Here is a 27,225-nt window from a genome sequence, read left to right as displayed (position 1 = left end):
TGCGTAGACCGCTGTGCCAGACAGGCTGAGCAAAAGACTTCTTGACTATCCGCTTGGCCTGCCTATGTCTACCTGTAAGAAATACCTCAAGAAGTCAAAACGTTGGTAACATTGAATGCTGGCTTGGCAATCACAGACCTCTTGATCGGCAAAACGCAACGATTGTCTTCGCCTTCTGGTTGGCTGCTGGAACGATCGCAACTTCGAGCTAGTTTTTGCAGGGACATGTCGCCGCTGCTAAGAGCGCCTGCCGCGTTGATCAATCCTCACCCGAGGCCATACGTATAATGTTCGTCTGTGGAACTGGACAACTCCAAAGAGACATAACTTACGAGCCTGATGGCTGCTGCCAACATGCAATTGAACCGACCATGATTTTGCCGGAGTGGCAGGGAAGCGATCAGTAGCTGGCATTGACTTCCCGCTCTTGGACTTCGTGCGACATGCTCATGCTCCGACCTCGGACCAGCTCTTCTGTTTCTAAGGTACTATCTCTAGAATACCCGACTCACAAGCCAAATTTTCAATGCCCAACAGCAGCGAAACAACGTTTGAGAAGCCTTTCGCGCCTTTCCACAAAGGACTGCTGTCCAACTTGCCTCCCTTAAGAGTACGATTTACAAAAGTAAAGCTCCATTAGCTCATAAGCTCTGCTGCAAGAATGGACCCTTTTCTCCTCCGTAGGACCGACGGCCTCCGGCCAGGCCGTGACGATATTCGCTGCGGCAGTCTCTTAAAAACCAGAGGTCTTGGTCCTCTTTACTTATTGACATGATCAAGCCCTAGCCTGTTGACAAAAAGCTCAGATACGTCGCCCGAACCAGCCCGAAGCTCCATTGAGAGGAGGAGTGTTCGGTGAAAGCTGAAGGAGAGTTTGTTAAGATTGCCTTCAAGTTTGCTGACGACAAGAAAAGTGATGCTAGTTTCTAGGGGAGACCGAGGCTTTGGCCTGACCGCATGTAGACTCCAATGCGGAAGAGGCCGTTATGGAGCAGAAATGACGAAACATGGACCTTCACGACTTTGACGAGAATGACTCTCAGCAAATTTTAGCTGCCGAATAATCCTGCACGATTTTGGCTATGGCCTTGATTGTATACACAAAGATTTACCAAGCCAACGTGATCAAATAGAACGAGGCACGCGACAATGCAGGTTGCGAGGCAACAGTATTCACGCCCGCAATTACTACCTAGGGCTGGGCTAATACGGTAATGCACAACTAATCGCAGTACAGCTGGAATATCAATTTCGTCTGCTGCGCAGTTATCTAGCGCAGTATTACCCAGCGTCGATAAGATAATATGACAGTGTATATTCCGGTGGACATATGTAATATCAGCCCAGATAAGCTCGCACGGCACGTGGTATCTGGCGGTATTGTCCTGCCTGTCGGAATCGGGTATATTTCTTTCGGCTAGCTGTTCCCATTGCCGAAAGAGAGTCTCAGTCTCAACTCAGCTAATTAGTAACCACTCCGGACGTGATGAGGGGCGGACATTGGCAAGTCTGGGATGTGCGCCGTGCGAAGCACTTGGTCGACCATCCTAGACAAAAGCGGCGTTCGCTAGTCATTACTCAACGTAGGCGACTCTATGAACGCGGTTATGAGAAGTCAGGCTTCTAAAATCGAATACTCATTTTGACAGTAGAAGAAAACGGCAAAAAACCGTCAAAGCGAAGCTTGTATGTTGCTACACATGGAACAGAAACGCAGGAATGCACGTGGCCGTGTCAACACTTCATGCAAATTCCAGTGTCTCTGCAGAGACCGCCACACTTCACGCCATGGCTTGAGCACATTCTTCACGGTATGTGAGCTACATTGATGACACCACGCCCCCGCTCCGCAAGATAACAGGCATCTAATCAGTTTCAGCTGAAGTACTCAAGGAATCTATGTCTGGTGACGCCGCGTTCTTGAAAGTTGTATGAGCGCTTGACAAGGTCGTACGGTTGCAGACGCTGACTCTAGTTGCGTGCCGTCCCGCTAATCACAGGCGCGGGGTTGGAACAATCGGCAATTGAGTACTGAGTGCATATCCACGTTTGCAGGCCCGGGAAGTGGCTGGCTGGCTGAACCTTGAACTACCTTGGCCATATCCGTCGATGCCATGTCAGTCTGCTCACGCTTAAGTTCAGCTCGACGCCACAGCATTTGGCACAGGAACAGCTGCTAATAACTTTGTTCATGCGAGCTTTGTCCGAAATACATAAATTGTTAGACCTGTCCAAGATCCATTGACCATGTCAGAATCTTTCTACCACTACCCAAAGGCCCTATCTCGCTTGAGGATCGTGTCGGCACCATGTTTACGAGAGTCCTCGTTTACGGCCTAATGGGCTTTGCCCATCTACCGACTCTTCGTGCAGAAGCTGCGTTGCCGCCAACACTGGTGCTGCCCTGGGGAGTGTACGAAGGTCAACCTATGACAGATGATCCAGATGTAGGCAATAGATAGACGAGGAAACGGTCGCTTTGCTGACGGCCTGTATAGATTTATCTATTCGAGAACGTTCGTTTTGGAGCTAATCCTCCCCGTTTCGGCGCCCCTGCCTTCCCGACGTCAACAAGCACAGCTATCCAGCCTGTCAGCGACGGACGCAACTGCATTCAAATTGACCCGAATGGTCTCCATAATGCCCCAGGTGGTCAAAACCCCGTCGATACCCCTGATGACCAGGTCACTCTGCAAGGCGAAGACTGCCTGTTCCTCGATCTCTACGTACCAAAGGCGGTAATTGACGCCCCTCCAGTGAAGCTTTTGCCGGTAGTTGTCTGGATCTACGGCGGCGCGTTCGCATTCGGGAGCAAGAACCAAATCGGTCCTTTATACACTGGCCAGTCAGTCATCACAGCAAGCAACTACCAGACAATCTTTGTCGCCGGCAACTACCGCCTCGGTGCTTACGGCTGGCTTTCGGGAGACTACATGCAGAAGAGTGATCAGCCAAATGCGGGACTGTACGACCAGGCTCTCTTGTTTGAATGGGTACAAAAGTACATCAATAAGGTGTCTGGTGATGCGTCTCAGGTTAGTGCCTGGGGCGAGTCTGCCGGTGCCGGTTCTATCCTCCACCACCTAGTCCGCGAAGACGGTGCTGTAGATCCCACATTCAAGACCTTTGCTGTTCAGAGCCCAGCCTTTGAATGGGCCTGGGATAATAGCCCGATGGGCAAGCTGGACCAGGTCTATCAGAACTTTTCAAGTCTTGCCGGTTGTGGCCAGGCGTTTAATCTTACCTGCTTGCAGCAATCTACAAACTTGACGGACGCGAACCAGGCACTCTTTGACACTGTCAAACAGACTGGTCTGTTCCCCGTTGGACCAGCTGTGGACGACAAGTGGATCACTACAATTCCAACCATTTTGTTCGCGAATGGTGAGTAATCGACACTCATAACTGAGTTTTGGTACAGGTTGACTAATACCGAATCCTCAGGTAGATACTGGAAGTCCTCTATTCAGTCGACAATCATCTCACACGTTCTCAACGAGACTGCTTCCTTCACCCCGTCGTTTGTGACTTCTTCCGATACGTTCGCTGAGTTCCTTGATGTCTTTCTCCCGGGATCCGAGCTGGCGTCTCAAAGACAGAAGATAGCTGCCCAATACCCATGCACCGAACCCCCCTATGACGGCGACTATCGGCTCTGCATCGCGACCGTGATCCGCGACGCTAGCTTCACTTGCAACACCCGCGACCTGTACTCCGCATTTCCGAGCATATCGCATATGATGCGGTACGGGTTTCCGACTGCCTCATTAGCCCGCCACGCGTCAGACCTGGTTCCCCTGTTCTCCAACCACTACGGCGAGGCTAAGGCTATCTTGGAGAAGAACAATGTCAGCGCCGTCGAGGCTGATATTTATGCTGTGGCCCTCATCGACACCGATCTGGCTGAGGCGTACCAGACGTACTTCGCATCTTTTGCGCTATCGGGTGGAAACCCGAATACACTTTCCATGCCGAGCGTCTTGTTTCATGAGCCCCCGGCCTGGCCCGTGGCAGATGGCAGCGGAAACGAGCTGACCAATGTGCTCACAATCGGGCCGCCGTACTCTGCGTTCCCGCTTGATGTTCCCGACGACCAGAACACAAAGTCAGCATGCGACTTTTGGACCGAGATTGCGAAGGAAGTTATTACAGCACACAAGGAGACGGACGTAACAGGGAACAGAGTGAAGGACATAAGCTCCGAAGAGCTGTGAAAGACGCACGATTCACGCTGAAACTAGTGTGCCTCGATCAAGGAAACACCAGCCATCCTGCATCTGCGAGCAGAGGCGCGTGACAAAGCTTGTAAGGTGATGTCGTGACCGATTCGGCAATATTGAAGTTGAGGGCAAGATTGCGGGCCGCGGGCAAAACTCGTCGGGTTGTGGGGGCGGGGCATGTCCCTGGAAGGGGGCGACAACAAGGCACTTCCAGGACCACGAGACTTTTGTTACCATGATGTCCTCATATTCCACTCCAGCTAGAAGGCCTAGCAGAGGACCTTTATCTCCTCAAAGGTCGCTTTCTACAGCTGATTGACTGCGATTAAGACTGTGATCAAGTGATGACTATGCGTTACCAGGTCACACTTTTACTTGGGCGTTGTAAACCCGTGATACCAAAGGAACATCAGTTTTTTCGAAACAAGAAGTCTATTTGCACCATCCTGAGCAATCCAGCTTTTTGCGCCGCTTCTTGACCAAGTCCTCTCTAACTCCGTGAGATGATCGTAATCGCGATCAGAGCCAAAATCTACTAAAACGCAACAGATCACCCGGCTGACTCGTGCCAGCTACATACAGAATTTAAAGATAGCCGATAACTTAGTTGGAAGGAGCAGTCCTTCTGAGGTTTAGAATGATTTTGTCATCAGTGTCATCGCCGGTCTCGTTCCATTTCAGGTTGTAAATGCCATCGATATCAGTGGCAGTAGCATACCACCAAGACTCGAAGCTACCATCCTCAGCCTCGACAAGGACAAAGTTTCCGTAAAAGCTGAAGCCGCTGGTCTTACGGCCGGTCGTAGAGTCGCTGCTGTTGAGGAAAGCGACGTTGTGCACGCCAGAGTCGGCGGTTGGGATAGTGAAGGTCAGGTTAGACCAAGTAGGCGCGGTGGTGACAGCGGTGGTGTTGGGGGCCCCGAGCCATGTCTCGGTATCATCCTCTTCAGGGGTGACTGTCATAGATCGTCCGGTCAGTCCCGCAATCGCCAAGAAAGGAAAGTGGGGATACCGGTACTTACAGATCACCGGGGCGGCATTGGAGTCGTTGAACTGGGTGTAGTCTCCGAAGTAGGCATCGCCTGTGCAATTGAGTGTTAGTCTAACGGCATGTCTCGGTAGGGAGGGTCTAGACCGAGCCCAGCTGGTGGTAAAGTTCCTGCACTTGGAGGGACACCGGGCGAAGACCTCGGACGGTCTCTAGGTGGTGTACAGCTTGACAGTCTCGGCGACAAACTCAAATTCAGATTCGCAAACGGGGAAATAGCTTACCTCCAGCAGTGAACAGTGCCAAGCCACCAATTCCAGTACCATAGGCGTAGATTTGGAAAGAGCTGGTGTCGGCGCGGCGAACGTGAGAAGACTTCGCAGACCTCACACTAGCCGGGGCAAGTCCTGGGACAGCGGCGGTGAGGGTGGCAAAGGCCAAAAGAAGGCTTCCGATGTGCTGCATTTTTGGAATGTTGTTTTGGGTGGTTGCTGAAAGACGGTATAAAGCTGTATGAAGCTTGTTATAATGACGGACTGCGATAGTATAATTACTTTTACTGCGAGTTAGAGGTGATGAGAGTAAGCAGAACTTCTTCAACGGGATCCAAGTTCCTTATTTATCTAGAATCCAGTCAGCCAACCTTGAAGAGTCTTTGTCCGGGAGATCCGTGGTACAACGTGATCTCTCCGCTCCAAAACCTGGTTAAAAAAAAGCTTCTTGACCAACAACACCACAATGTTCCAACTCCATCATCCCATATCGCGGCTCAGGCCACTGAGGCTGAGACTCCACCGGTGTACGTAGCTGCTCATCTATCATCACAACTTTCTTATGCAACCGCGCGGTTGGTGGGTGTCTGGAAGAAGAAACAGGCATTGGCCTTGTAATCGTCAACGGCAATGCCTTTTTCGTCTGTTCTAGAATGAGGTCCATCCCAGATGGCACATACGTTAACCAGTCCAAGTCGTTTCGGAATGTGGGATGAACATGCACGAGCCGAATCGAACCCTGAAAAAGCGCACAGGCATAGGGTATCTGTAGGGTAAGGCGGAGCGGGATTTTCTTTTTTTTTTCCTGCTCTTTTGCGGGCAGCCCGTCACGTCACGTCGACCCGTCCACCGGCTCCATCCTCGGAAGAGGCCGTGCCCCCACCGTTCCGGTCACTCGGCCATACCGGACGTCTTACGCCGATATTCATATGAGACCCTTCGCGACTGCAATCTCATAAGGCTGTTGTTGCGGAGCTACTCCAATGAATACGCATTGCACTGTTCAGGAAGTTTCCTATAGTATTCAGTGGGTTTTGATACTGCATTGACATCTCATTGGCAGGCAGAATCCGTCAAAATTTGATCTACGACGATGTGACACTGAAGGATCCGGGGTTTCCTCTCATAATTAATTTTTCAATGTAAGTTTTCGTTCTTTCCTAGGAAATAACTCTCACGGACCCGACGTGCTCAATAATCGAAAGCCCAAATTAGCAGGATCGAACGAATGAATGAACCATGCGTACGGTGTAATACAGCACACGCGGCGTTATAATCCGGTGGGATGGCCTGGGCAAAAGCTTTCTTGCCTCCTCCGCTCCGGGCGGGGTGATCTAGGCTGAAAGGATTCAGATGATCCCCCGAGCCCCTTACTGAACCGCCTCCGCCACGGGAAGCAATCCCTGACGAGCCACTTTGTTGGTCCTATTTCTACTCCCAATGAGGCTGAGCCGGTGTACGAAGTCTTGACGACTTACCTCGGTCATTCTGGCACATAGTAATGGGATGATTTGTAGCGTCCAAAGTGATTTTTAAATGCACATCGGAATTTTATCACATGACAAGCCCCCGATGCGACAACCACGACTGATCAAGTCAACCACTGCAAGTACCCAACATCGACACTCTTCGTCTTTTTGCATTTCTGTAATCTCTTTCTTGTAACTGGAGTAAAGCCCAAGACTTTACCGAGAGATTCAAACGATCAGTAATCCGTCTCTACGTGAAGCTCATTGGCTGAGTGCCCCAGCTACGCTGAGGTACCCCTTTTTTTGGGCCTACCAATCCGACACTTAAGAGCGACGTTATGTGGGCAAGCGGGAGGGATCACAGGGAATTCCGGAAAATCGAGCGTCTGAAACTCTAGTACAAGTCCATGTTCCTCAATTGGTTATTCGTACGTCATCCGTGCCCTGAAATAATCTGAGATGGAATGGAAACATCGGGTATTAATAAACGTCACCTCCGTCCCGTTCAGCTGCCAAGCCTCAAGCGAACGTTCCCCTGAGTCGCATCCTGGAATTGCACTCAGCGTCTTACGCGCTGTTTCCACGGGCCCTGTAAAGTTCAACGCCGAAGGATTTCTCAACCAAAGCACAACAGGGTGTAAATACGCCTCGCCATCGAAGGGCCAACACTGCGGATAGCGGGTTTCGGTAGGCCCGGTCTGATTACGACGAGTTCCACAGCGAATGCTGTAGAGACTTTGGAACCTAGCACAACTAGCATCCCCTGAGTTCAGCACAAGCCAAAAGCCTTGCTTGTGTGCCACCGCATAAGAACGAAGCTCGATCCAGAGGTTAGAGTATTCTCGTATATTCGAGTCACTCCAATGAACCAAGTCCCCCCGACTACGGTGTTAAAGGTAGGTGATTTGCTGAATGTCTGAAAATCCGACGTAGGCCGACTCAAGGATAGCAGGATGACATTTTGTAGGGCAAATTTTACAAGTTTTCCTCAGTAATTGTCATTGAGAACAGATATCGTCCTTCGGGCGTGAATGTTCCATCAGGATAGTGCGATGCATTTCCTGCCATGTCAAGGCTGATGCGAGCGGCAGCAGATGCGGATGGTTCAGTCATGGGTTGCCTACCTCCGCACCAGCAGGTCGTAGGGGCCTAGAATACATATCGACGTCAATTGAATCTTTGTTTAGCCCTTTCAAGACGAAAGACTCCAAAGCGGAAACGGGGGCTAAATTTCCGTCTTCCGATGCGGATAGCGATAGTTTCAAGCCGAGAAGCAGTGTGCTTTGTATTGGAGTCTTATGTTATTAGACAACCCTTCCTTGGCGTACCTACCTATAGAATGCCACTAACAACGAACAAAGTTGTATTAGTGAATACGAGTATCTGATCAAACATTGCGATCAAGTAGAATAAGGTACATGTATGAAGACATATCAGTTCTCGGCGACTCAACATCCTTCTTTCCCGTTAAACCAGTCCTTCATTACAACTCTTCTTTCCATTCGTACTTAACATCGTAACTTCAAATTTGTCCAGGTTGGTCACAAACTCACGTGCGAGCATATGTTTCTCCTATAGACCAGACTCTATCAACCTGATTGGTGAAGCGTCAAAGTTCAAAACGAGATTCTCCGCGATCCTCACCCTGGTGGTCGCTTTCGCCGCAGCCCCGAGTTCCATGACTGCGGACATGGGCCTCCAGGCCCGAACCAGGAAGACGACTGATGATCTCGCTGCTCATCAGTGACCCGACTATCCCATTAACTGCTAGATAACGTCACTATATCCGTCTCTGGTCTTCTTCTAGTTTTACTCTATTTCTCTTATATCCGCCTATACAGAATCTCGAAATAGATTAAACTTAGAGAAAGACTATAGACAGTTATAATGACGCTATTGAGCAATCAATGTTATAGCAGCTCCAGCGGCAAAGACCAGACTGGGGCCACTTCGGAATCTGCTACACTACCAGCTGCTACGCTACCCGGACGATGAGAAGCAAGCTCGGATCCATGTAAAAAAAGAGACCTGGAGAAATACGCTCGAGATAATGCGAAAATTGGCCTATGCTGAACGGGAACATTTTTCCTCGCATCCTTATGCAACCCTGATGGTTGAAACTAGCGGACAACCTTCGTTAGGCTCTTCATTATAGTAGATAACATATTGTGAAATGCATTCATTCTTTATCGATCAACCTTGTGTTTTCACCTTCGAAGAATGCGACCTTTCTTTCAAAAGGTTTTCATACTATTATGGCTGTCCTAATCGATACTCTATATCCCTTGAAAAATATCATAGACTGATCGGAAGCTGTTGCGTCAAAATCGGTAAAACCCACGCGCTCGCAAATATGAGCAGGTCCACCTGGTCTGCTGCGAAGAACCATCAAACAGTATGTTTCAGGCCGCTTCTTAGCGACAGAAGGATTCGGTAATATGCAAACGACCCAACAGAAAAACTTGTCCATATCCATGATTTCTTGAGTTGGTCGATCGAAGTAGAATGGAATTCTCTCCCCATTTCTCATCATGACGCCCGCGGATTGCTCTCTCGAAGTCATCAGCACCGATATATCAAGAAAGACCCCGCTAACGGTTATACTCCCTCGAGTCACCGCGCTTGTATTGTCTTCTGTTGCTGGAGTGATGTCGACACTACGGACGACAGTCTTATTGAGGAAACGCGGAGTGATGGGCTCCTCAGAACCCCCATAAGGGATCCACATGGTGATGGGTCCGTTGTGAGCTGCCCAAGACCATGACGGAGCAACACAGTCTCGTGAAAAAGTCCGCTCAGTTTCCTTCGTTCTAACAGGCGCCCAGCATAAGCTGCAGAGAAAGTCTCGATCCAGCCAGTGACCCGCAGCATACTTCGTGCGGAGACTCGACTGTACTATACGTGCAACTCCAGATAGTGCGGTAAGCCTGTCTGTGGCCACCGTCAACTTCCGTCGTGTGTAGTGCTCAACGGTACTCTGCCACATCCAGTTTGGTGTTTCCATGTCCCCTAACTTTAGACGAGGCTCGTACAGCTCCTTGATGGTTACCAAGCCTAACGGTACCGCGGGAAATGCACACTCGCATTGGTATTCATCTTCAACACAATGGAAGTTCATCTCGCCACCGAAGAAGGTGAGCAGTCGAGATGCGAGGACCTCCTCTTGGAAACACCAGCTTCGACTCAGTGTCCCGCGGGTTTTTGGTTCCGCCAAAGTCGACCAGCCAAGCCAACTGTGATCCAACATTGCTTTAGCAAAAACGGTCAAGGCAGTCCCCTTCTCCAAGCGAGAAGATTCAAATTTGACCAATTCTCGCGATAAATGTGGCGCAGAGAGAAAACCATCTTCAACGCTGTTGGAATCAGCAGCCGCAATCACCAAGATTGCGCTGCCATAAATTGCCGCCATCTGTGAGGACTGTTCTGCCCAGTCCCGAGAGTCGATATCGCCTTGTATAATACAAAGTCCATCGATCCACAAAAATGGGATACTCAACATTGCAGTAACCGTGACGGCGTCCTTGTATGTTTGTGGAAGAGTCACGAATGGCAGGTCGTCTAGGCGTCTTGAGAGGTTCTCCGGGGTCGTTGCGCCGGTATTTTGTAGACCCCAGGTATAACTTAGGCAAGCGTAGACACCGAAGTCTCCCCTAGAATCCATAAGACGTAGCCTTCTATCCGAATTGAACCCTCGAAGATCAAGGACTCTTCGAGGCAATTTTGAGATCCGGCTGTGCATTCCAAAGAAAGGATCGTCATTGAAACTCGCGGTAGACCTTTCTTGCTCTTTCCCTGCATTATACTTAACTTCACCACCGACTTCATTTGCGTGTTCGGCTTCAAAGATCCTGGCTGCTAATCCGCCATTGCAGTGATGATTCTGGAGGCAATGACGAATCCATGCTTTTGCTTGTTGCAGCCTCACCTGCCAACTCTGTTCTGAACTCCGCCCTTGAGTCAAAGGAATAGCTTCTTCAATGGAAAGTGATCGCCCTGCAAATTACTATTAGCCAAGTGATCCACCGTCTGAGCACTCAATGATCATTGCCTTCTTTGATGAACAACTCAAGGTTTCTCTCAGGCCCAGCGGCTAGATCATCGAGTATATGAAAAGGGTAGCACAGCTCTATTGTTTCGCCCAATGGGAGAAGAGCAAATGCAGACTTGGCGCATTCGCCTGTCCTACACAGTTTAAAGACTTCCGGCTGGCATTCATCACACTTCAGGCACGATGTGAACTTTCTCCAATCAGGAGACAAATGCGACAATGCCTCTTCAATAATTGAACATCCAGAACATCCGTCTGTCGACCGACTTCGCACTTTGCGCAAGTCAATTATGACAAGGCTCGCGAGGCTAGAGCTCTGCCTCTGACTAGGGGCTTCCAACCCAAGGCCGCGGCAGAATGGACATTGAATGTGGTCAGGACTGTTCAGTTGAAGCTGCGATGATTGTGACATTGTGTGACGTCTTGAGGAGCGGGGTAGGTCGCGACAGGGGTGTTGTTCGTGCCCCTGACATGCCCATCGAGTCGAAGTCAACGCCAGTAAAGCCTAACTAGCAAAGCTACCGGTATGTTGATTTTGGCAGCTTCGTCGCAAATTGTCACCGCGTTTCTAAAGTCTGAGACACAAGGGGGCGAATAGAGATGCTCAACAGTTGTATGGTGAGAAATTTCTCGCTCATAAATGCTGATCCCAACGCTTAGCGTCAATGACTAAGGCGAAAGACGTCGCCGATGTTACGTCTAAGGTACTACCAAACAATCTCGTTAATTACAGGCCTATGTGCGTAACAACATGAAGGCAACAACATGGAATCCGGCATCGTCAAGCAATGAACGCGGTCGTTCTGAAATCCCATGATGGTATTTAACTCATACTAAGTAGTATCATGAAGTTTTTGTAGACTCGGACTTGATTCAATTCGGTCGGACTCAAGCCAAGACTGCATGCAATCTGCTGGGCTTGTGTAAGCCTCAGCCACTGACCAAGCCATCCAATGAATCCTTCGCACGCTAATGCTGACGACTAAATATAGACCCTAATCCTTCGTCGACTTGATTGTCGTGCACCGTCTCGCACCTGGCCTCGCACTCACCTTCAACTTCATATCCAACACGTGCATGAGCTCGAGTTCATCGGATCCTTCTGTGCTTCATCTAGGGCATCTATGGGGCGAAGTCAACAACAATTGACGGAAGCCTGTATTTATGCTTATTTAGATGAAATGCTGGTCTTATGTTCATTACTGCGGACCCCTTGGCAGACCTGCCGTGGATTGACCCTAGTGCGACCTCTGCTAGAAGCCAGAATCTATGCTAAGCCTGGGTCCTAGCTTATGCCCGTCGTGATACTTTGCTAACGGGAGCCTGCCTTAGCTGCAGCTCCAGCCCCGCCGAGTATAGCTTTGATGAGGCTATTGTGAGCGCCTCAGTCTGATGTCTATGATAAGTCAATATAAAGCTAGAGCTCTTCTCCGTGTGCAACTCAGATTATCCACCACCGCTATCTCACCAGTCCACATTCAATTCACTATCTTTGCCATCGGTTTTCCGTTGCATCACATCTTGCTTTAAGCCGCTTACTACATCTCCCACGGCATTCCTTCATAGCTTCGAAATGTCTTCCAAAATTCTCATCGCCTTAGCCAGCATTGTTTCTCTTGCTGCGTCTTTGCCCCATACGCCTCGCGAATGCTCCCAAGCCTTGACAACAGGTTTAGTTGCCAACCCTCAACACTTCAATATTTATCAATCCGCCTCCCAACCAAACCACCCCACAGACAACGTTCCGCATCTTGACCTCCACACCAACATTACCCGCCAGGTCGTCATTTTCAACGGTATTCCGCCCTCGGCCACCACTTGCACTCTCGGTTGGCGACAGGGCCCGATCGAGACCCGCGTCTTCCGTGTCGATGGCAATGGCCTCGTCTCCTCGCGCCAACTCAAGACCGAGGGATTCCCGACATGGACTACTGGAAGCGACATACTGATCAACCCCACGACCATCGCGCCTTTCCAGGAAGGCAGCGAGTTCTCCGCGGGCATGGATTTCACATTTTGGGACCAGCCCGATTTCTCCGCCCCGGCGACGCATGGCGGCCCGAGAGTCGAGTGCCAGGAGAGGATTGTCGTGGAGCTTGCGGTCAACCTTAACAACGGACAAGATGGTCGCGTCTTCATGCAGGATGATGCCGAGAATGGCCTGTATATTTCTTACTCTTAGAGAGTGTTGCATCAGATGGCTTCGGCGTCATGGAGCTGTAGTAGACTTTGATTGACGGATGGAATGGAGACGTGGGGTTTATCTTATTATGCAGCATTGCATGGACATATTATTATTGCGTCAAAAGTAATTACTGTAAAGTTGTTCTTTTTTGGAATGTTTTCAACTGTTCTGACTTGGGTTTTTGCCAAGGATAAGGTAATGATGGTGGTATACTCATGTCTTCAGACTCATTTTCCGTACATCTATGAAATAAGTAGCATAAACACACCATGGGGCATCGCTTTAGAATTCTTGATAGTAACTCTCCCATGACGACCTCTTCCGCAATGCTTACCTTGATAGACAATTTCAGAAACGCGCTGATGTCACAAGGAATGCAAGGGCATCTACAATTGCTGAATCATTCGCGTCAGCAGGTTGCAGGACCAGAACTCGGGGTATCTTGGATCATGCAACGGTACGTACCGCGTCAGCTGGTCGCAGATTTAGCGCATAGATCGAGTGGGTCCTCGCTTCGAAGCTGAGGTAAACCAGCAACGTCAAAGAAGCATGTATCGTTTCTTGACTGAACAGTTGCCAAATCACAGCATCGTCACTAATTCCGGGCTGGACCCAACTTGCTTGCTGACGTCCTTTTCTTAATCCTCTTGACTCTTTCCTGTAGGTCGCAGGGAAGAGACGCCAACAAGACTGACGTCCACTGCCGAAAACGGTCTACCGTCCACCCGGTTACACCAAAGTCAGGCAGTCTTCGATCTGTCGCTCGGGATCGGTTCGTGCCTTTACTCTTTAGATCTAATTGCCTTGCCCTCTAGGTGCCCCAAGCCCGCAATGAGGCAGTAACAGCATCAGCATGTTGCCACATTTTTCACTCTTTACAGCCGATAAGCGCGATGAATCCGTTCCAAGCTCAGCCGTGGGTATAACACAAGTTTAATCCCGGGTGCTGAGAATCGATGCCTTAAGTTTCCATTACCAACATTAGCCGATATTGGGGCCGAGCCCGAGATTCTAGTCTGGTTAAAGAAAAGTCGCGACGATGCGGTGGTAGATTATTTGCCCCATCACAACAGCCTACTTAGTAGTTTATAAGTACTGCCGACAGCTCGTCCTTGAGGAAGATGATGCTCATTCGAATTCCCATCCTTCCCATTGCCAATCAATCATCTCGATTCTAGCCCTATCAAACCCATTACCTTGTAATCATCTTCAAACTTACAACATGACTCCTCAACTTCAACAGCCCCTGGACACCTACCTGGCTCGGCACCGCCAGCTTTCGCCGACGGCGGCCGTTCGCGTGTCCCCCCTCGCTCTTGGCGCCATGAACTTCGGCGAGAAGCAGAAGGCTACCATGGGCGAGTGTACCAAGGAGACCGCCTTCGAAATCATGGATCACTACTATTCCCAAGGAGGCAACTTCATCGACACCGCCAACAACTACCAGGCCGGCCAGTCTGAGGAGTGGGTTGGTGAATGGCTGGCATCCCGCGGCAATCGCGACGACATTGTGCTTGCCACCAAGTACAGCAGTGCCTACCAGCTTCACAATAAGTCGAAGCTCCAATCCAACTACGGCGGCAACAGTATAAAGTCGTTGAAGCACTCCGTCGCACGATCTTTGAAGGCTCTCCAGACGACCTACATTGACATCTTGTACCTTCACTGGTGGGACTATTCCGCTTCAATTTCTGAGGTCATGCACTCGCTCAATGATTTGATCACGTCTGGCCAAGTCCACTACTTGGGCATATCAGATACCCCGGCCTGGGTTGTAGCTAAAGCAAACCAGTATGCCCGTCTCTCTGGTCTTCGCCAGTTTGTCGTCTACCAGGGCAGCTGGAACGCGTCCCTGCGTGACTTTGAGCGGGAGATTATACCCATGTGCAGGGATGAAGGCATGGGTCTCTGCCCTTGGGGTGTTCTCAACGCTGGCCGCTTCCAGACGGAAGAAGGCTTCAAGGAGCGCGAGAAGCACAATCCCGGTAGACAGAACACGGTATCAGAGCACGATAAGAAGGTTTCCAAGGCTTTGGAAAAGGTCGCCAACGCCAAGGGCGCGTCGCTTCTCGACGTCGCAGTCGCCTACGTCATGCACAAGGCCCCGTTCGTCTTCCCTATCGTGGGTGGACGAAAGCTAGGCCATATCGAGAATAATATCAAGGGACTCGGTCTCGCACTTACGGAGGAGGATATCCGGGAAATTGAGGGTTCGCACGAATTTAACCCTGGATTCCCTCACACTTTCCTGAGTGGCACTTCTCTTTTCGGAGGCGCTCCCAAGGGAGCTTACCATCCTGGGGATGTGTGGCTCACGAACCTAATGGGTAAGTTTGACTGGGTTGATGCCCCTAAGGCTATCTCACCGGAATGATGTCAACTCCCAACAGTGGGGGGATTTGCGATTCATCGTACCTGGAATACCCCATAGCTACAAGAGTAGAAAATTGCCTAGCAAGATTAGAAAGCTTTGCTCGATGAATCTACAGAACCACCATTAACCAGATATGAGTTTAATGGCTCTGCTTGTGAGTGAGCAGCCTCAATCACTTTTGCCAAAATGCACTGACCAGAATATTTTTCTCATACTTGCCTCAAATTAAAGAAAGAAATTGATGTCGTTACTCTACGATATCTGATGAAGTCGACTAAAGCTATTTAGCTAGGCATTTTCATTCACGTTCGAAACCATATCACTGAGCGCTCTCCTTCTTGTGCATGAGCAGAATTTTGTGGGTGTCTACCCTAATTTCGGAGAGTCACAAATTTGTTGATAGAGTGAGTGGCCTGATGGCATAGAATGACTCCTACATTACGTCAACTCTCATTGTAAATTTATCGATGAATGCGTCGGAGAAGGTCTGAAAGGGTAAATGAAAAGACCCGGTCCACGCCCGCTTACTCAGAGACATGTTCATGACGCTTTTGTAAGCCGTTGACATCTGCTACACAATGTGACATGTATACACGCACCTGTGGATGGTCGCTTAACTCGTTGCAATTCATTGCGGATAGGACAAGTTCATTGTCTACACATCTGTATCTTCTGCTCGACAAGAACGGATCGAGGTCCGCCGATGACGACTACGAATGTAACTTAATCTGTTCAGAGGCTTCCTCAAAGGGTAATCAGCTATTCGAAATGAGCCCTAATCCTAGCCTTTATGCAGTAATGGTACTCAAATACTGAGGTAGCCCACGTGAGGCGATTGGCCGGACTTAAGACAAATCAACGGCTGACGCTGGTATGGTGCCATGGTCCGGACCAAGCCCGGCTTGTGGTGGAAAGCGGATTCTCTCATGCGGCCGGGCCATCTGCACGCACTAGGGGGTCTAGGTAGTTGAGTCGGGCCGTGAGGTACCTCAGTGATAATCTTTGTGCGATATCCGACCCCTACTGGAGCTGTGGTCGAGAACAAGGACGAAAACACTGCCTTCAATGCCAAGGCGCCGCGGAATACCCTCCAGTATTCGCCAAGAAGAAGCTTGTGTTGACAGAATGGAGCAGTCAAGAAGTGAAGTTCGAATAGCCAAGCATACTCGACGTATAAAGGTGGCATTCCTACACAGAATGAACATGAGCTAAGTTCGTCACCCACCTTAGACAGTCATAGTTCGCATCCTTCGCCATGTCTCTCAACAACACCTTGGGTGCCTTCATGCGCGGCATCATGTACCGTGGTGTTCCCGGTGAGATGACTGTAGAAAACATTCCCATGCCCACCATCCTCAACCAGACCGACGCCGTCGTCCGCATCACGACTTCCGCTCTGTGCGGCTCTGACTTACATGTCTATCGTGGGTACCAAGGCGGCGCTCCTCCGTGGAATATGGGACATGAGGCCATTGGGTACATCTCCGAGCTTGGGAGTGCCGTCACTGGATTAGAAGTCGGTGACTACGTCATCATTCCTGACACGGTGAACCATGGTCGTCTTGAGATGGAACCCTCTGGCTTGGACTTCTACGGCAATGGAGGTATCGTCACGGACGGTCTCCAGTGTAAGTCTTCATTCCCTCCTCGGGACAGATCTTCTTAGCTCTCACCGACAAAGACTTCCAACTCGCGAGCAATTTCCTCGACTGACACGGCTTAGCCGAGTACGCCAGAGTCCGGTTCGCCGACTCCAACTTGATCCCCATCCCGCTTACCCGGGAGACGACCAACGCCACCATCGAGCAAGACTATCTGACGATCTCCGACATCTTCGCCACGGGCTGGGCTAGTCTCGACTTCTCTGGCTTTGAGATCGGCGACACGGTAGCAGTCTTTGGCGCTGGCCCGGTCGGACTCATGGCTGCATACTCAGCTGCTCTCCGCGGCGCCTCAAAGGTTTATGTGATCGACCACGTACAAGCCAGACTCGACCGCGCAGCCTCCATCGGATCGATTCCCATCAACTTTGCAGCCAGCGACCCTGTCGCCCAGATCATGGCATCCGAACCAAACGGAGTCATGCGCTCCGTAGACTGTGTTGGTATCGAAGCCTTAAACTCGCGCCTTGAACACCAGCCCAACATCATCCTTGATCAGATGGTCAACCTCACTCACGTCGGCGGCGGCATCGGTCAGGTTGGCGTATACATGGCGCAGCCGGACTCGCCCGGCTCTCCGCTTGGGTCCGCATTTTCCCCCATTGCCGAATTCCCTCTGTCTGACTTCTTTGGCAAACGTTTGAAGTTCCAAGCTGGGCCTGTCGATCCCAAAGTTTACGCGCCGATGCTTGTGGAGCTTATTAGCAGCGGCAAGGCAAGCCCTCATTTCATCGCTTCGGCGAGCATTTCGATTGAGGATGTGCCTGCCTACTACGCCCGGTTCAACGAACACGATGAGATCAAGGTTTTCATAAACTTTCCTTGAATACCCCTGCAAGAAGGGTATTCAACCGTGTAAAGCATGGCGGTGTATCATCATCACATACGGTAGACTGGATATGCTTTGATAAAGTTCGCATCTCCAGTGGCCATGATCTCGGATCAGATGGATACTTCTCAGCTACCGGAATGATCATCACGGCTACATTAGCATTCAATCGAACCCAAGAGAAAGGTGTGAGATGTATTCGAGTCTTACTCTGCCTGAATCACTGTTGCGCGCGTAAACACCTCAACATTCAATAGTTCCCCTGTAGCTACTAGCACCACTATGTAGACTGATCGATTTTCTGCTCTACAAACACATTTTCCCATGAAACGATCGTAATTATTCCCGATAGCGACGCTGAAAAGATCCAAGGCAATGCATACTACTCTTCCTCGTTATTACCCTGCTCAACCAGCCTCTCAAACTTGGGCCGGTCCCAATCCCGGCTTTCTCCGTCACCAGGCCAGCCCGCCTTTGTCATCTCCCTAGCCAGCTTGTTATGGCTGAAATCTTCCTCAGGGTCAGAATCAGAGTTGGGCTCGGATTCATATTCCCAACCCATGTTCTGCCTCATGACGGACATATCCCACGGACCAAGCCCTATCCAGTTCATCTTCCGGAACCTCTCCTTGCAGATCGTGAAAAAGTCGGCAGGCTCATACACATTGAATCCGTCCCGCCACTCGTTGGCCTCATCGTCCTCGAACCGTGCAAGACTGCTATTTAGCTCGGGCGTGGGCTGCTCGTCGTGCTGTCCTTCTGGGTCTCCCCAGTAGATGTAGCCGTCGTCAGTGTCTAGTATGACTTGATAGCCGCTCCTGCCCCTGTAGATGGCTATGCCTGCACACAAAGACGGGATCGCGGGGTCTCGGCCGGTGACAGGCGCAGTGATGCCTTCGATCTCGCCCTCGCGGATCTTCTTCTGGAAATCCTCGCGGCGGTAGTCGATGACAGGGGTGTTCTTCATGACGAGGGGCGCATGCATAAGATAAATCTCGACATATTCGACATAGGGGATGTGGCGTAGGAGATCAATGACAGTGTCGTTTCTTTTGAGGTTGGCCAATGTCTCCTGGTCGATCGAAGGCCAGCCACCAGCGGGAGCCTGCGCGATAGTGGCATTCCAGAAAGTGCGGTTACGGAAGTTGTAATAGTCTGTAAAACGACGGACGAACTCGTTGCGATCATATGCCATGATGAGGATTGGCGGCTCTTGTAAGCCTCAGTGTTTGGTAGATGATGGGAGTATCTGGACCAGATGGTGACGAGAGGCAACGGGGATTCATAAGATAATAGGGACGTGAGGGCTCCCGAGCTCACATCCCTGTCGAGAGAGGCAGGAGTGTGAACCTGGTGTTCCGGAATTGGGACGGTTTGGCTTGAGAGTGATCCTGGTTCTTTGGGCCAAGTCAAGGATTAATGTTGTAGCCTGTAGATCAAATACGGTGTGTCCGGACTCGTGATCAGTCTTAAGCTTAATGAGGCTAGAGTTTTGTGGCCTCTTTGATGCTCGGCGTGTCGACATAAACAATTTTCTTACCAACCTAACTTGCCTCGACGGCGAATCCATGGCTTCGTATAAGTATCGCGGTTAAATTGCGTATACCGTATCATGTGATTTCACTTAAAAGCCAGATCCCTTCAAGCTCGATCTCGTTCGGCTACAGATCCGGGGGGAAGAGTATCATTACCATACTTGCCTCTAGCAAACGTATTTGCTCAAGTATAAAGAGAATATAAAAGGCAAGAATGTTAGAGAGAATCATAATAACAGTAGTAGTAGTAGTAGTAGTAGTAGTAGTAGTAGTAGTAGTAGTAGTAGTAGTAGTAGTAGTAGTAGTAGTAGTAGTAGTAGTAGTAGTAGTAGTAGTAGTAGTAGTAATAGTTGTAATATTAACGGTAGGAATATAGGAACCAGAGGTCAGGCATTGGGCGACAAACTATTATCTCACCCACTTTCCAGTCTATAATAGAAGATCAATGACGGGAACACGATGCCAGGTTATTGGGCAGATGTCCGTCGTGATGCCAGGGACCTTAACAAAGTCATTGTGGTAGCGTCTTATTAATCAGTGACGCAAGTTCGTCATGGAAAAGCAACATCCAAAGTACATCACTGGGGGTGGAAACCCCATCTCTCGCTACTATACTTGTTTACCCTATGCGATCACAACCTCTGTCCTCCCCAAACCTTTAAAGAAATCCCGTCGATACCCAAAACCAATGCCAACTCTCTGGAACGCACCCATGACATTCTTACGGCGCAGGAGAAGCATGCCATGCTCAGAGATGGCAAGACAGTATATCTCCAATAACATTCCCTCAGTGATGTGCTCCGCAAGCTTACAGGAGTCCAGCTCGGCGACGATCTCCTGTTTCCGTGCCTCGTATGCAACCAAGTTACCTGTGAGGCTGTCGACTGCGTGTACATCTTGGCCCGGGTTGGATCCAAAACGAAACTTGTTAACGCCATCTACCTGGACGTAAACGTCGCTCCACTCCCGAAGCTGTGATTTGGGGCTCCAGAGCGTTCGCAGAAGGCCTCTTACCCGGACGTGACTCAGACCTGCCCCTTGGGCTACCGCCTCTGACGGCTCAATATTCGCACTCATCCCATCGCCGAGCAGCTCTATCTCGATTGGCATCTCGAATTCATTCCACATGCAAACACCCAGACTGATAGGCAGACTCGCCCAAGACCAGCTCGGTGCGTCGACGGTACCGGGCCATTCTTTGTCTGGCTTAGATGGTCGAGAAACTCTCCACAAGAGATCCTGCGCAAACGTCGCGCGCCATAAGCCTGCCATGTACTGATTGTATCCTGAAACAGCAGCTAGGTATCGCGTCGCCAAACCCGCCAGCGCGTTGAACCTATCTGCCGGGTTGCTCAGGCTCCGAGCTGTGTATGACTCCACTATGGAGTTCCACGCAAGCCAAAGCTCCTTGGGTTCAGCAGTGCGACACTCGGCGAGAAACTTGCGGAAGGGAGTGACAGATGGTCGAGAAAGAGTGGAAGAAGATGTGTCCTCGACGTACTCGCCGCGCCCACATGCCCAACTGAATCGTTGTCCACCCCAGAAAAGCAGCCGGGGTGACAGATGCTCCTCTTGGAGTGTCCATGCCCGGAGTGATAGCGGAGCTCTTGCACGAAGGCCGGCAGGTAGCGTCGGGCTTACAGTCATCCAGGAGGTGCCAATACGACATGGCTTGACTAGTTTTGACCATGCGAGACGCGGCGTTAGCAATGACTGCGTGGCTTTGGCCGTTGCCGTTGCACATATTGTGACGGCTGCGTTGCCATAGACCTCCTGCATGCGCTGGATCTCGACCTCCTTGTCTTGAACATCATCTTGGATGATGCAGAGCGAGTCAATCCAGAGGAAGCGCAGCTCCAGCCCGTTCTCTGGGTCGCTTAACCGCCGGGTGATCTTGATAGCATCGCGTATCGTGCCGGGAAGACTTTCAATGTCGAACGGCTGAAATCGACTCTCCAGATTAGCCCTCAGCGTCTGTCCTTGTTCGATCATCTCATTTTCATCCGCACTGAAAGTGCCTGTGCCCCAGCAATAGCTCAGTGCCGCATAGCGAGGGGCTTTGCCGTCCACAATGAGGCAATCACTACCGGCCAGTTGTGCTTCTGAGTCAGAGATGATATGAAGAAGCCTCGTCGGCACGCGATCCGAGTACGCAAGGTTGCCACAGTCAATATGACACTTCTCGCACTTACGGAGCCATCTCTTGATCTGTTCAAAGATGGCATCGTCCGCTGAATCCTCCACTAGCCTCGCAGGAGGCTTCGGGTCCTTACTCGGTGCGCAGCAGACCATCGCTGCCGGGATTCTGACGTCTCCATTTTCGTTGATATGTATCCTCACGGCAAGGTGATCATCCTCGGTTACCAGATTGGCGCAAACATTCCCTGGGGATTCCTCCAACACAGCCACATGGTCGGCAGTCACGCCCTCGAGGAGCAGCGCCTGACGAAAGATGCGGCAGGTGACGCAAAACTGGGCACATCTGTCGAGAGAGATATAGTTCTCGTGAAAGACAACAGTCTTAGGCGGTAGAGTATTATGGCGCCTGTAGAAACCCAAAAGAGCGCGGATTTCTTTGCAGCCACGACACTTTTTTTGTCCGTCCAGGTCGCCAAAGTCTTCGATGGTGGAAAAGCTGTCAGCGCTCTTCTGACCCTGGAACAACCACGACATCATCCTTTGCGAGGTTCGAGTGACTCGAGGGCTCGATGTTCCGATTTCCAAAAACCAATGTTCCTTCGACACCATGTCGATCATACGCAGTGGACTTTGAGTACATAGATGGGTGGCTTTATTGGGTTGGGGCAGTGTCAGGCTGACTGTGTTGGCTCAACAAATCGCATCTTGAGACCTTATCTGGATGTAAGACGTTCGAGTTCAGCCACCCCTCGCTTAAGCACGTCCGCGCGTTCTTTGTATCACGATCAGGCTGTCGGTCTTCGGGGTAGTTGCGGGATACATGGACGGTAATCCAGCAATAGATTTCCCATCGCTGCGGCACAAAATTAGAGTCATTCTTCCATTCATCATTCCACGTGCATGAAACTGAGGGAACAACGATTTTGTAGCATGCTTTCTTGATGATGTCGTGATATTAGTGCCAATGAAGATTATGCATTGGAAAGCAAGTCTTGCGTTGCACATATTGCCAACTACCTAACAATTGAATAATAGTTGGCGTTCCAACGCTTCATGTTGACCTAGCATAGCCTTTCAACACCTCTTGGGTTCTTCAAATATCGATAAACGGCTCTACATCGTTAAGCTGTTCTTGGTCAAATAATTCAGCAGACCGAGCTTCAGAGGCATCCGCACAAATTTTCCAGATGTCTACCACCAAAGCAGCGAGCGCCACAAATCTACAAATGTTGGTCAGCTTGGATCCAGATTATCGAGTGGAACTTTCGGCTTTGAACGTACGAAGCCACCCCAGCTACACCGCTGGCTGCCCTTTCAGACCAAATTGATCCGTATTTACGAAGCGATACAGCAAAGGCCCAGTCCGCGGCGGCGAAGCTTGCTGCAAATAAGGCGCTGACGAGGAGTATCGCACGGCGGATATTCATGCGACTCTCGTCGGTCATCAGAGCATTCGGTTGTTGGGACGAAAAGACTGTGCTGACAATGATGCCGTTGGCGAAGAGTGAGAAGCCGCTCTGTGACCAAAGAAATGATAAGCATACAAATATTATCTCCACAGCGTGTGAGCTTCTCGGGAGGAGGACTTGGATTGACGCACTAAAGCGAAAGCTCCCCAAGGCACTCCCGGCGGCATCGGGTGATCAAATACCAATGGTGTTGAAACAAAAGCTACAAAGCCGGCTACCAAGAGAGCAAATTGTGTGAGAAGGTAGACACCGTGAACGGTGAACCAGTGTAATCTGATCATCATGGACGAAGGGAAAGAAGAATGAGTACCACTATCGTGAACTGTCGGTTCTTCTAATACCAGGAGTGAATTTTTTGTGTCAGTAACAAGTCGGGGTTTTCAGATTCGTATCCTCCAAGGGACGCATCTTATTTATTGACCAGAGGCCTCCACTGAACGAGGCTTTCAGTAATATCTGCCTAACGCCACGTGACGAAAGAATCATCCAAGACGTTTCCGTCTACTCCTAAGACATTTCGTCGCCTTGCCTGCAGACAAAGTGCATTTCAGGTTACACCATAATTGTCTTTGTGCTTGTGAAAGCCACCGAGAATGATGTTCGGGAAGCTGCTGAGTCGATGGGTGAGAGTCATGTCGAAGCTGGTCCAATGTCAGCATTCCTTCGATGACTGCGCCACAGGCTGTGTCAGGCACTACAAGCAGGCGTGGCAGGACGGCAGGCGAGGCTGAGCTGAGCAGCTACATACTGCAGCTTCCGCAAAGTAGAGATGACCTGCATGACGCTTGATCCCGTATAAGCAAGGAGCGACCCGCACTTTTGTAGATGTTTTGCTGTCACTCGGGCATTCGAGCAAGGGCCATGTACACTCTATACCCCGAGTGTTTGCCCTGTCTTCCTCAATGTGTTCTGACGTTCAGTCTGCACATGGGCTACATGGGTGCCGTTCATTGGCGCGCTAGAGATGTATAGCTGCCTGAAACCTTGCGGATTTTCCAGTAATCGGGAGTAAGAACAAGATAAGAGGAGAAGATGGCCACTGCTTTCACTAATACATCACTATCCACTACACGGCCTTGAGAATGACTATTCTATCGCTCATAAATCAACCTCGCAAATGCTCATAGATTCAACAAGCCGAGAATATCTCAAACACCAATTGAGAGCTGTTGAGAGATTATCGGGCATCACCGTGCCTCATCTAACTTTCCATTAACGCAATTCCACATGACTTGTCAGTTCTGTGGTGAAGATCAAGGGGATACCATTCATGTAAGTGTGGTGAAGTGGCATGATCTTCCTCGGGGTATCCAAGCCGGCTGCTCCAGGTGCGCCTTCCTCAATAAGTGTATCAGTGCGGCTCCGTTTGATACGCAGCAGAGCGATCACATAAACGTTCAACAAGGCGGCTCATGCCATGACTGGCACAAAGGGGCAAACACAAGTACAAACATCGACATATTCACGCAAGATGGTGAGACTCCCCAAACTCGGCACTCCAGCCAGTACTCTTTAGGAGATATCGAATCTTGGAGGTGGTGGTCTAATCCGCTGTGGCCCTCGTCTGTTTTGCCACCGCTGATAAATCATGAGATAGGCCAGGAAGAAAATCCACTCCAAATGCAGAAGATGGCAGCACACCTTCCGGGAAGTACAAGCTCTGAAACGACCATTAGGGCTATCAAAGGTTGGCTTGATGAATCCAGTTCAAGTCACACCTGTCGTCGTAGAAACGGCAAGCATGGACATCAACGACAAGCTTTGCCCAAAAGACTTCTTCAAACCAGTCATGATACAGTTGGTTTGCAGGAGAACGCTAGGCAGCAACGTCATGCATGTCTGAGCTATCGTTAGGGCGATAGCGCCCAAATCACCAAAACTACCATAGAGACTATCGAATATCACCAAAGAAACATCCCTTGGAATCAACCTAATTCAACTTTTCAAGATGCAATCACAGTCTGCCGTCGTTTGAACATTCCATATTTATGGATGGATTCGCTGTGCATTATCCATAATTCCGCAGCAGACTGGAAGGACCAAGCTTCGCAAATGGGATATCTCACAATCGTAGCGACTAAATCAAGCGATGCATCTGGTGGTTGCTTCGTGAATACAGGCGATGAGTACATGTCAAAGCTCTTGCCTGAATGCAAAGACACTTATGTTCGTCAGAAGTGTGAGTTAATTCCTGGCCTCCCACTCATGCCGAATGGAAATCGAATAGGAAAGAACTCAGACTGGCCACTGATGAATCTTGGATGAGCATATCAGGAGATGCGACTTTCGCCACGCGTACTGCACTCCTGTGCTCAAGAAGTGATATGGGTCTGCAGGAATGTACAGAAATGCGAGAGCAAGAACAACGACAGATATTTGACATCAAAAGATGGATGGAACACTGTCTCCTTTGCCCTTATTCCCTATGGTATCCTTGAGAAAGACCCAAAGTACCTGTGGTATCGGACAGTTCGGGAACACTCACGGCTTCGACTAAGTAAGCAAGAGGACAAGATGGCTGCCCTAGCTGGGCTAGCCGAGCAAATACAGAATTTACAGCTCAGTAATCAATACCTAGTGGGCTTGTTGGAGAAGACCCTACTTCACGATCTTCTCTGGCACTTAAACAATTGCTACAAAGCTCCAAAATAACGAGTCACCCGCTATCCTTCTTGGTCTTGGGCATCATCCCCTTTTCAAGTCACCTGGTTTTCGGGCCTCAAAAGTCCCTCATGTGTACACAAGTCGAAGACATCAAACTGGCGAACCGAGGTCTGAGCCACATGGCCGACTGCGTAGAGGCGACAATCACATTGAGTGCTCCTCTTCTAGACGCAAGCTGTCTGCTTACTGCTTGCTAAGCATTTAATGCATTGGTCCAATCCCAGGCAGACGCGAACTTCACGCGCCATTTGGCCGCTTGTACTCTGACCCGTTCAACGTCGTCACTGGGGTTTGATGCTATTCACGTACAAAAGGACCATAGGAGCGAGTTTTATAGTCGGCTGGACGGAGCTGGGGCATCCAGCAGCTCCCTACATCGAAAACAAACCGGAGTTGAAGACAAAGCCTATGGAAAATGTGGCTACTGTTAGAAGGCTACTAGAAGATCTGCCAGCCCATAGGGTGACCTTGGTCTAGGAAGAGCGCTTCGCTATGGAACGCTGTGGGGCATTTTAAGGTCTCGTACATTGGCATTCTACTTGAGCATCAAGAGTTATAAGCCAGTCACTCTGCATCAAAAAATTAGACACCCCGTTCTAGTTGCTTTCTTGGTGGAGTAAATATTGATAGAGGAGGTGGAATTGGAAGGCAAGCGGCAATCATGGGAAGGTGCAAAAAAGATATAAAACACTCCAATATCTAAACAAGCAATGCTATCGCCAGCATATAGCCCAAGATCTCGAATAAAAACACCCCTCCCATAATCAAACCTCTAGATCATCACCACTCGATACCAGGCAAACATCTTAACTCTGACACAGCCACCAACCCCATCCTCAATCGAAATAGCCCACCTAGGCCTCCGGGCCAACAGTCTAAACCCCCCTAGTCTCATTCTCCAAAACCCTCCGCAACGCCCACGTCGTCCTACAAAACAACTACATATCCGTCCTGATGTGGGACAAAGAACACCACCGCCTCGCGATCCTCCACAGCCCCTCTCCATCAATCCCACTCTCCTCCTCATCCTCATCCTCTATCCCTTCTACCTTTTCCAACAACACGCCACCACTCACAGGACTCGACCACATCGTCCTGAAATTTGCATTCCTCGACGACCTCGCCCGCATGTATCACGCAGGCAAGACGGGTGGAATTGAACCGCATCTCTGTCTCGATCACGGGGTGACGACAAGCATGTACTGCAAGGATCCAGATGGAAACCAGATTGAGACGATAGTGAAGAACTATAAAACCCCGGTGATGTTTGAAAGCATATGAGTAATTGGGATCCGGACAACGCGCGAGGTGCCAAGTTTAACCCGGAAGAGTTGCTGCGAGTCTAAGTGTGCAGAGTATATGGCACAGCTCA

The 27,225-nt window shown here is 50.1% G+C and overlaps 12 protein-coding genes across 12 annotated transcripts; 7 read left to right on the top strand and 5 right to left on the bottom strand.

Moving 5' to 3' along the window:
* Window positions 1-2,309: 2,309 nt before the first annotated feature.
* On the top strand, window positions 2,310-4,214 carry BDP55DRAFT_692094 (Alpha/Beta hydrolase protein; the record flags this gene model as incomplete). Its single annotated transcript, XM_060577068.1, has 3 exons — window positions 2,310-2,447; window positions 2,499-3,384; window positions 3,445-4,214. 3 exons carry the CDS (start codon window positions 2,310-2,312, stop codon window positions 4,212-4,214), a joined length of 1,794 nt encoding a protein of 597 aa, XP_060432614.1.
* Window positions 4,215-4,640: 426 nt separating this feature from the next.
* Window positions 4,641-5,858, bottom strand: BDP55DRAFT_33831 (uncharacterized protein). Its single transcript, XM_060566900.1, has 3 exons — window positions 5,493-5,858; window positions 5,243-5,302; window positions 4,641-5,176 (listed from the first exon to the last, which is right to left on the bottom strand). The coding sequence occupies exons 1-3, from the start codon at window positions 5,671-5,673 to the stop codon at window positions 4,824-4,826; spliced, it is 594 nt and encodes a 197-aa protein (XP_060432613.1). The 5' UTR covers window positions 5,674-5,858; the 3' UTR covers window positions 4,641-4,823.
* A 3,336-nt stretch (window positions 5,859-9,194) lies between these two features.
* On the bottom strand, window positions 9,195-10,688 carry BDP55DRAFT_546977 (heterokaryon incompatibility protein; the record flags this gene model as incomplete). Its single annotated transcript, XM_060568705.1, has 2 exons — window positions 9,195-9,324; window positions 9,412-10,688. The coding sequence occupies 2 exons, from the start codon at window positions 10,686-10,688 to the stop codon at window positions 9,195-9,197; spliced, it is 1,407 nt and encodes a 468-aa protein (XP_060432612.1).
* A 1,704-nt stretch (window positions 10,689-12,392) lies between these two features.
* On the top strand, window positions 12,393-13,530 carry BDP55DRAFT_655594 (uncharacterized protein). The gene has a single exon (XM_060574326.1). It carries the CDS (start codon window positions 12,571-12,573, stop codon window positions 13,177-13,179), a length of 609 nt encoding a protein of 202 aa, XP_060432611.1. The 5' UTR covers window positions 12,393-12,570; the 3' UTR covers window positions 13,180-13,530.
* Window positions 13,531-14,404: 874 nt separating this feature from the next.
* Window positions 14,405-15,709, top strand: BDP55DRAFT_713192 (NADP-dependent oxidoreductase domain-containing protein; the record flags this gene model as incomplete). Its single annotated transcript, XM_060578231.1, has 1 exon — window positions 14,405-15,709. The coding sequence occupies one exon, from the start codon at window positions 14,405-14,407 to the stop codon at window positions 15,554-15,556; it is 1,152 nt and encodes a 383-aa protein (XP_060432610.1). The 3' UTR covers window positions 15,557-15,709.
* Window positions 15,710-16,841: 1,132 nt separating this feature from the next.
* Window positions 16,842-18,043, top strand: BDP55DRAFT_605789 (uncharacterized protein; the record flags this gene model as incomplete). Its single annotated transcript, XM_060571106.1, has 2 exons — window positions 16,842-17,184; window positions 17,280-18,043. The coding sequence occupies 2 exons, from the start codon at window positions 16,842-16,844 to the stop codon at window positions 18,041-18,043; spliced, it is 1,107 nt and encodes a 368-aa protein (XP_060432609.1).
* Window positions 18,044-18,428: 385 nt separating this feature from the next.
* BDP55DRAFT_605788 (uncharacterized protein) lies at window positions 18,429-19,270 on the bottom strand (the record flags this gene model as incomplete). Its single annotated transcript, XM_060571105.1, has 1 exon — window positions 18,429-19,270. Exon 1 carries the CDS (start codon window positions 19,239-19,241, stop codon window positions 18,429-18,431), a length of 813 nt encoding a protein of 270 aa, XP_060432608.1. The 5' UTR covers window positions 19,242-19,270.
* A 601-nt stretch (window positions 19,271-19,871) lies between these two features.
* BDP55DRAFT_655591 (heterokaryon incompatibility protein-domain-containing protein) lies at window positions 19,872-22,485 on the bottom strand. Its single transcript, XM_060574325.1, has one exon. It carries the CDS (start codon window positions 22,336-22,338, stop codon window positions 20,206-20,208), a length of 2,133 nt encoding a protein of 710 aa, XP_060432607.1. The 5' UTR covers window positions 22,339-22,485; the 3' UTR covers window positions 19,872-20,205.
* A 26-nt stretch (window positions 22,486-22,511) lies between these two features.
* Window positions 22,512-23,558, bottom strand: BDP55DRAFT_655588 (uncharacterized protein). Its single transcript, XM_060574324.1, has 3 exons — window positions 23,321-23,558; window positions 23,002-23,237; window positions 22,512-22,940 (listed from the first exon to the last, which is right to left on the bottom strand). The coding sequence occupies exons 1-3, from the start codon at window positions 23,471-23,473 to the stop codon at window positions 22,814-22,816; spliced, it is 516 nt and encodes a 171-aa protein (XP_060432606.1). The 5' UTR covers window positions 23,474-23,558; the 3' UTR covers window positions 22,512-22,813.
* Window positions 23,559-24,416: 858 nt separating this feature from the next.
* Window positions 24,417-25,043, top strand: BDP55DRAFT_629445 (uncharacterized protein; the record flags this gene model as incomplete). Its single annotated transcript, XM_060572022.1, has 1 exon — window positions 24,417-25,043. The coding sequence occupies one exon, from the start codon at window positions 24,417-24,419 to the stop codon at window positions 25,041-25,043; it is 627 nt and encodes a 208-aa protein (XP_060432605.1).
* Window positions 25,044-25,841, top strand: BDP55DRAFT_546936 (uncharacterized protein; the record flags this gene model as incomplete). The annotated part of the gene is made up of 3 exons (XM_060568700.1): window positions 25,044-25,359; window positions 25,456-25,529; window positions 25,629-25,841. Coding segments are annotated over 3 exons (603 nt in total), but the record flags the coding sequence as incomplete, so codon positions are not given.
* An 897-nt stretch (window positions 25,842-26,738) lies between these two features.
* On the top strand, window positions 26,739-27,134 carry BDP55DRAFT_547224 (uncharacterized protein; the record flags this gene model as incomplete). The annotated part of the gene is made up of 1 exon (XM_060568725.1): window positions 26,739-27,134. A coding segment is annotated over one exon (396 nt), but the record flags the coding sequence as incomplete, so codon positions are not given.
* Window positions 27,135-27,225: the final 91 nt, after the last annotated feature.

This window comes from Colletotrichum godetiae (assembly GCF_030913485.1).
Source record: "Colletotrichum godetiae strain CBS 193.32 chromosome Unknown BDP55scaffold_10, whole genome shotgun sequence".
In the NCBI taxonomy this organism is placed as follows: Eukaryota; Fungi; Ascomycota; class Sordariomycetes; order Glomerellales; family Glomerellaceae; genus Colletotrichum; species Colletotrichum godetiae.
The sequence above is the reverse complement of the archived record's forward strand: the minus strand, read 5'-3'. Positions and strand labels throughout refer to the sequence as shown.

Excerpts from the sequence above, each read along its gene's own strand:
- BDP55DRAFT_655588 (XM_060574324.1), bottom strand. The coding sequence starts at position 23,473 with ATGATGATCAGATTACACTGGTTCACCGTTCACGGTGTCTACCTTCTC. Across the intron at positions 23,238-23,320 it reads CTTGGGGAGCTTTCGCTTTA|AGCGGCTTCTCACTCTTCGC; the intron begins GTGCGTCAATCC and ends CTTTGGTCACAG. Across the intron at positions 22,941-23,001 it reads GGTGTAGCTGGGGTGGCTTC|ATTTGTGGCGCTCGCTGCTT; the intron begins GTACGTTCAAAG and ends CAACATTTGTAG.
- BDP55DRAFT_655594 (XM_060574326.1), top strand. The coding sequence starts at position 12,571 with ATGTCTTCCAAAATTCTCATCGCCTTAGCCAGCATTGTTTCTCTTGCT.
- BDP55DRAFT_655591 (XM_060574325.1), bottom strand. The coding sequence starts at position 22,338 with ATGATCGACATGGTGTCGAAGGAACATTGGTTTTTGGAAATCGGAACA.
- BDP55DRAFT_33831 (XM_060566900.1), bottom strand. The coding sequence starts at position 5,673 with ATGCAGCACATCGGAAGCCTTCTTTTGGCCTTTGCCACCCTCACCGCC. Across the intron at positions 5,303-5,492 it reads GGCACTGTTCACTGCTGGAG|GCGATGCCTACTTCGGAGAC; the intron begins GTAAGCTATTTC and ends TCAATTGCACAG. Across the intron at positions 5,177-5,242 it reads CAATGCCGCCCCGGTGATCT|TCACCCCTGAAGAGGATGAT; the intron begins GTAAGTACCGGT and ends GATCTATGACAG.